At 48.7% G+C, this 7,699-nt stretch overlaps 1 protein-coding gene across 1 annotated transcript in view; it reads left to right on the plus strand.

The window, feature by feature from the left end:
• The window catches only part of ADRA1B (adrenoceptor alpha 1B), a 51,636-nt gene extending 44,655 nt beyond the window's left edge, over positions 1 to 6,981 (plus strand). The window contains exon 2 of the mRNA XM_037025184.2: positions 6,319 to 6,981. Coding sequence (XP_036881079.1) covers positions 6,319 to 6,926 — 608 coding nt within the window. The 3' untranslated portion in view covers positions 6,927 to 6,981. The remainder of the gene's footprint in view (positions 1 to 6,318) is intronic.
• Positions 6,982 to 7,699: the final 718 nt, after the last annotated feature.

The raw sequence follows: 7,699 nt of genomic DNA on the forward strand, positions 1-7,699 counted from the left end.
ACCACCCAGTCCCAGGGGCCCAGGTAAGCAATGCCTGAGGTCCCCACGCCTTGCTGCAGTCTCCGAGGCCACCCATTGGTCATTCCTTCAACCAATAGTCAGTGAAGGTCTAGGGATGTAGTAATACATAAGGAATAAAAAGGGCCCCCCATTTCTGTCCCGCTGTGAGGGAATAAGGGTAGGGGGCCCACAACACATCAGGAACTAACAGAGGAGGTTGCTGGGCTAACAACAGAAGATCGCATCTCAACCCTTTCTCTTCCTCTTACCTGCGCAGGACGGTGGGCATGTGCTGCCTGCCATCTGTGCTTCTGTTTCTTCATCTGTAAAGCAGGGATAATCCCAGGTTGCTCATAGAGCTGCTGCGGGAATTAAATGAAATAGAGCATAAAAAAGTCAACTGACACATAACAAGGACCCAATAAACAGTATCTTTTGTGTTTTTTGTTTTTGTTTTTGATTTTCAGTTATATTGTTGAATTTTTCCCAATTATAAAAGTAATTTATGTTCATGGAGAAATTTTTGGAAAACACCAAAAAGCACAGAAAGGGAAAATTCCACCCTTAATTCCACCCTCAAAAGATAAACACTCTTGATGTTTCCTTCCAGTCCTTTATACACATCAGCATATATACTTTGTTGCCCGCATGAACTGTATTGGTAGTGATTAACAGTTTCTGTTAGAGGCTGCCTGGGTTCAAATTCTAATCTTATCACCCACTAGCTCTGGGACCTCATGCAATTTATCTTCCACTCCCCCATATGATAGTGATGGCCTCCAGCGATGCTGCACGTTGGACACACAGTCACCAAAGAGTGCTATAGACAATGGGGTGGAATGGTGCCCCCCTGGAGCTGTGCAAGGCACAGTCATGCTGGCTGCCTTGGGAACAGTGACAGTTGAAGGAATAACTGGCTTAACGATGGTTAAGCATTTAGCCCAGTGGTCAGCCCACAGTTAAATGGTAGTGACTACTGCACAAATGTGCCCCCATGGTTTTGAAGAGTAGAGGTTCACAGAAGGCTGAAACCTTGTGTTCACAGTTCAGATTTGTTGAATGACACTTTAAAGATAACCTGATGGGACCATGTCCGGCCAAGACATGCTTCTCCCTGTGCTGCTCCTGCTCAGCCTTAGCTTTTGATCCTTGTACTTCACAATACCTGTAAATTGCCCTCACCCTCAGACCCAAAAGACACGGATGGGCTCCCAGCTGCTTGCTGCTTTATCCCTCCCGCCTCAAGCTCCACCTCCTACTCGGCCCACCCAGGCATCAGGCTCTCAACCCCTCCAAGCCCTTTCAGAAGTGTTATCTCCTTTCTTCTGCTTAAAAGGCCTCAGCAAGATGCCACCAAAAGGCATCATCAGAGTGGAGCCACAGTGCGTCCCGCAAGCAGTTTCCTAGGGCTGCACCTCTACTGCTGCTCAAAATCACTTACAGACTTGAGGGGTGTGCAAGATAGCTTGAAGTGACAGCGAGAGATGGCACAGAACTCTGAACCACATAGTCAGTCAAGCAGTCAGTCACTGAATAAATATTTATTTAGTACCTACTATATGTCAGGGGCTGGGCTCCCCTGTTCCCTGTTTACTTCTCTTGCAATCCTTTAGGTTCCTCAAAGAGGAATTCCTCTCATTTCAAGGCAAGACTTCAACACCCCTCAGCCCCAGCTAATCTCCTTTTTTGAAAAAGAGAGCAGGCCTCAGGCCCACCACTGTCTGGAGCAATCCAGATGTACTTACAGTGTTTTTATTTTCATCTTATTTTTCTCTACCATCACGATCTATTTATAGCAAATGATGCAGGCTTTTAAACAATGATAAAAAAGCTTCCTTAACCAAAATTTAGTCTAGATACCAAGAATTAACTGATCTAAAGAAAAAACAAAGCAGAAACCAGTGATCCAGGTGGTAGAGCAACCTGATGCTTAGGGAGTCCTAGACTTGAGATGGGTGAGTCTTAACACTTTGATGGTTGCTGACCCCTTCAAGCCAATGATGACAGCTATGGATTCTCCCCAGGAAAGATGTGAATGTTGCACACAATTTTAGCAAGTTCAAACACCACCTGAAGCCCATCTCTGAGCTGTAATGGAAAGAGCAGCAGGGTGACAGTCCTGACACCTGGTCAAAATAGTAGATGTCCTCCTCTTCACCACCTTACGCATTTTGGTAGGAGTAGTACTGGAAGTAACTGCAGCACTGGTAGTAGTAATAGCACTTGTGTTTGAAGCAGTCAAAATAGCTACACATATTGAGTGTTTTCAACATGCCAGGCACTTACCAAGCCTGAGTTCCTCTCATCCATGCACATAGAACTATTGCCATCCCATTTTCCAGAAAACTGAGCCTCACTAAGCTCAAACAGCTCCTCCAAGCTCACTCACCGGGAAGCCAGTGTCAACATTTGAATTCAGATCTACCTACAGGTCCTTAACCACTGATTCAATATACATTGAAACAAATGAATGACACTTGAACAGGATGTGGGAGTCATTCTGGCATTTACCAACTGAGTGACCTGATGCCAAGTCACTCATCCTCACTGAGCTCTTGGTAAGGAAGGTTTCCTATTGCTAACAAGCCATGATTCTAAGATGCACGGCAAGGAGCATTGGGCTATTTCATGAGCAAAGAGAAGTGGAGCCAGGCTCAAGAACAAGTTGGTGGCCATGTCAAAGAGCCCAGCAGAGCCCTGACTTCCAGCAGAGAGAGCAGGCTTCCAGGAACCTGCATTTCCTGTTGATATTTGCTTCCCTCTCCTGGCAGCTTCAGTGGCCTCCAAAGGCTGTTTGGATGCCCAGGGGAAATGATCCCTGTCACTAACACTCTTTCTTGCCAAAGAGGCTCAGCACCTTCCCTAATTAACTGCAGCTTCTTGGCTCCACTAGGGCAGGCCCGTGTGACAGGGAGGGTCCCTAATCCCAGCAGCTACTGTGCCAGTGTAGGGAGGGGAGGAGAGTTGGGGCCGGAACAAGCTTGGAATCCCAGGTGCACAGTGGTCCAGTCCCTGGCCCATACTCCCCCTCTGTGGTGGGTCTAGAGAAGCAAGTATATCCATTAGGGACGGGCATGGCTTCACGAAGACTCTGAACTTTAAGGCTAGAAAGGACCCAGATCAAGTCACTCAACTAAAAGGAGGAAACTGAGCCCCAGGAAGGGAAAGCAACTTATCCAGAATGATATATAAAATGGTAGCAACAGCAGCACCTTCATCAAGGGATTAATTAGGCAATTAAATGGGCTAATGGTGCAAAGGGTTTAGTGCCAGACCTATACAGAGCACGCACACAACATAACCAGTGGTTCTCATGAGCACTAACTACTAGCATTATTGTTATTTGTACATCCTTTAAAAGGGCCAGTCCTTCGGGATGCATCCCCATTAAGCCATTTATTGCCTGTTTCACTGCCTTCTTCCACAGGGTTGGCGAGCAGAGTCACAAGTCTGTTTTCAGCAAGCATGCTCTCCTGCTCTGGATACTCCCCGCCCCTGCCAGGACAGTCTGTGCATCCCCAGCCTCCATCCTGGTCCCTAAGAGTCCTCATTCAGGCACTGTGCTTATCTGCTCCTACCCTCCAGGGTTATGCACAAGGTTTCCAAGCTTTTCCTCCCTCTTTCCACTTGTTCCCCACATTTTTTCTCCAGTTTTGCATTTTGCCAAGACCAGTTCCTATGCCCTTCAGACTCAGGGACAGAAACAAGGCCATCCCTGTGGAGAGACAACTCACCCTGTCATGGAGATTAGGTGTTCACATGCCCTATTCCCATTTCAGCTGGAGGCTTCCACATAGTGCCTTAAGCCAAAGGAGTACCTGGGATGGTAGGACTAAACCTAATGGTGTGGGCCTTGTCACAAATCAGACCACAAGGTGGCGCCTTCATCTGCCTCACCGAGAGCAAATCAGAGCAGAGCCCCCTCCCACATGTCCCCTATTTGAGAAAAGAGTTGGTGTACTTAACAGCCAGTGCAGCCAGGGTGGGGTGGGCAAACCCTCTTTCAAGTTAAGTCCTTGCCTGGCTTACCCCTGCACCAGGAACCCAGCCCTCTCTCCCCAGCACCATCCCTGGATTGCTAAGTAGAGAAGTAGGAGACTCGCTCAAGAGGCCAAACGTTGAATAATCAAGAAGCGAAGTGTTACAGGGGGGAAAACTCAAGTGCGATACAAAATCAAACTCAGGAATTCTGGAGGCATCTATGCCACCACCTGTGGGATCTTCAGCTACTCTCTGGGACTAGTGTGTCTCCATCTGCAAAACAAAGACTTCAGACTTCATGATTGCAAAGATCCCTCCCATTGAGCTATTCTAGGAGTGCGTGCTCTTCATTCAATAAATGGATTCAAAGGTGATTCTGAAGACCAGGCCCTTGGGGAAGCTCACAGCCTAACAGGAGATATAAGACAAGAGTAGAAAAGGTGCTCAACCGCAGCAAAGTGACAGGCTTAGGAACATGGCTTGAAGCTACAAAATGTTCTGTAAAGTATAATTGCATTTTGGAAAACATTTAAATATGTATATACAACAACAACCAAAAAAATTGATAGCATATGCACCAAAATGTGATTTCTCTGCCTTATGGAGTTACTGGTGCTTTTAATATATTTTTTCCTTTTCTTTTTGCTTTATTATATTGTTCTCATTTTTTCATAGAAGTTATTATTAATGGCATTTTTTTAGAAAAACATTTTGTGCTCAAACAATTTAAATCCAGCTATATTACAAACATGCTGTGTGACCTGGAGCAAGTCACTTAACCTCTCTAAGTCTCAGTTTACTTTCATTTAAAATGGAAATTGTTTTTAATCTAATATTGCCATAAAATGTTTTTGGACCTCAAATACACAGGAATGAGTTAATCATGTTTCTGGATTCCTAACACCTCCTCCTCATCAGACTATGCCACTCCACTCCTCTCTTATTTTATTGATTTATTTCCTTTTACTCCCATTCCCCATTCCTATTTCCCTCTGCCTGCCTTCCCACACCCGCCTGCAACCAATTTGTGTTTTGATAGGTATTTTTTTTATTTGAAAGTGTTTTTGCAAAAGATTTATAATGCTTTAGTATTATGCTATTCATCTCTGTTCTTTTTCCTGCTTTTTTCACAAAGAACAATGTGCTTAAGATCTTCCCATATTGCTGTATGGAGATGCCATCCAGGGCCTCTTAAGTGCTGTGTAATCACCATGCTACACATCTATCACACTCTACCTCTCCGTATTTCCCAGTGAGAAATACTCAGGTGTTTTCCAACTCTCTACCGCCGTTATCAACACTGCCCTGCGCATGCTCATACATGTAGACCTATGGACCTGTGTGAAAATTGTTTGAGATATAGGACCTGGAGCAGAACTGCTGGGTCAGGAGGTGTGTGTATATTTAATGAGACACAGTGGTGCCAGAGTCTCTCCAGTACATCTTCACAGCCAGTGCCCCCAGCCAGCCATGCAGAAAGCCCCACATTCCCATACCCCTGCCTACATGTGGCACTATGCAGCTTCCTAATTTTTGCCTGCCTAACAGATATATTATATTTCTTTGTACTTTTCATTTTCATTCATTTGACTGCCTAATATTTTAAAGACCTTAGCATATGTTCATTAGCCCTCTGGTTTCCTACTTTATAAATTGCCTGTTTTGTTTTCTTTGTCTACATTTCTACTGAGTCTTTTTCTTGTTGATTTGCAGTTGTTCCCTATACTAAATATCAATCCCTTGTCTGCCTCAGATATTGTAAGTGTCTTCTCCCACCCTGGCCTCCTATTTTACCTAATTTGAAGCGTCAAGTCGTTTTTCTTCATCTCCAAATCAAACAGATCGCACTTTACATTGTCTTCTTTCATCTTTAAAATTTTACCTTCGCGTTTAGGTCTTTAATACATCTCACTTACCATGGAAATAAATCAGTGTCTACCTCGTAACGTGTGGTGAAGGGTAAAATAATAAAGGTAAAGGGCCTAGCACGGTGCCCGACCCAAGAGACACACAATTGTGGGCGATGATTACTACTCTTTGAGTAGAAAGTGGCAAGTGGTGCTCCAGGAAACCTAGTTACAGGAACTTAGATGCCCTTTAGCTAGATCAGGAACAGTTTTGTGGGCAAAGGGGAAGTTACTGAGGTGAGTCCTAAAAATTAATGCAGGATTCATTCATTCGTTTTGAGATGGAAAAGCGAGTCTTTCAGGCAGAAAGGGTGGGGTGGGCAAAGGCCTGGCGGCAGGAATGCTTAGGCGGAGCACAGGGAGGAGAGGGCCTGACTACTCACAATCTGCTGTCTTTCTGTCCGTGCCCACCCCACCCTTCTCCCCGCAGGCTCCCTGTTCTCCACCCTGAAGCCCCCCGACGCCGTGTTCAAGGTGGTGTTCTGGCTGGGCTACTTCAACAGCTGCCTCAACCCCATCATCTACCCGTGCTCCAGCAAGGAGTTCAAGCGCGCCTTCCTGCGCATCCTCGGGTGCCAGTGCCGCGGCCGCCGCCGCCGCCGCCGCCGCCGCCGGCTGGGCGGCCGCGCCTACACGTACCGGCCGTGGACGCGCGGCGGCTCGCTGGAGCGCTCGCAGTCGCGCAAGGACTCGCTGGACGACAGCGGCAGCTGCCTGAGCGGCAGCCAGCGGACCCTGCCCTCGGCCTCGCCGAGCCCGGGCTACCTGGGCCGCGGCGCGCCGCCGTCCGTCGAGCTGTGCGCCCTCCCGGAGTGGAAGGCGCCCGGCGCCCTCCTGAGCCTGCCCGCACCCGAGCCCCCCGGCCGCCGCGGCCGCCACGACCCGGGCCCGCTCTTCACCTTCAAGCTCCTGGCCGAGCCCGAGAGCCCTGGGACCGACGGCGGCGCCAGCAACTGTGGCTGCGAGGCCGCGGCCGACGTGGCTAACGGGCAGCCGGGCTTCAAAACCAATATGCCCCTGGCACCCGGGCAGTTTTAGGGCCCCGCGCACAGCTTTCTTTCCCTGGGGAGGAGGTCACCGTGGGGGGCGGGTGGGGAGTGTCGGCGCCCGGTAGACGCGGGCCCCGAGGGGGACGGGGGGAGGGGGGCGGGGAGAGGGGCAGCTGCTTTTCTGGCAGGGGCATGGGTGCCAGGTACAGCACGGAGAGCGGGGCCGAGCATGCTGAGCCTGGGGGACCCAACGCCGGCCGGGATTTACGTCTCTCTCTCTGTATATATATATATGTAAACGAGTCCCTCTGTACATGTATTTAACCGTGGGTACACGTGCGTGTGTCTGTGCGGTGTACGTGTGGTCTGCGTGTGTGCGTTTGTGGGGGCCGCCCACGCGGGGGCAGAGTGCGTGTGCGCCCAGGATGTGACAGGGCGCTCTTCGTCCCGTGACTTCGTACCTCTTAAGCCCCTCCTTGTACTTCACTGAATGATGGCACTTTGTGGGGGGCTGGAAACAAAGTCGGACATTAAAAGTCATTTCTCCTGTGTGCCTTTGAGTTTTCTGTGATCTCAGTGGTAGGCAGGATCTGGGGTTCCCTTTTCCTTCTTCTTCAGGTTTGTCCCTGTCCCATGGACAGTAGTGGTGCAGGACCCCCTTGGCCCTATTTCTCCCTTAGCGACTACTGCCCAAGACTAAACAAATCTGATCCTGCGGCTGAAAGTGACCCCCTGGACTTAGCCCATAAACCCTGCTTGCCTACTTTTGACCCTTAGCAGTATCTAAACCCTCCTGCTGCAGGCAACACTTGCAATGTCTGG

The sequence above is a fragment of the Manis javanica genome, chromosome 1 (assembly GCF_040802235.1).
Source record: "Manis javanica isolate MJ-LG chromosome 1, MJ_LKY, whole genome shotgun sequence".
NCBI lineage: Eukaryota > Metazoa > Chordata > Mammalia > Pholidota > Manidae > Manis > Manis javanica.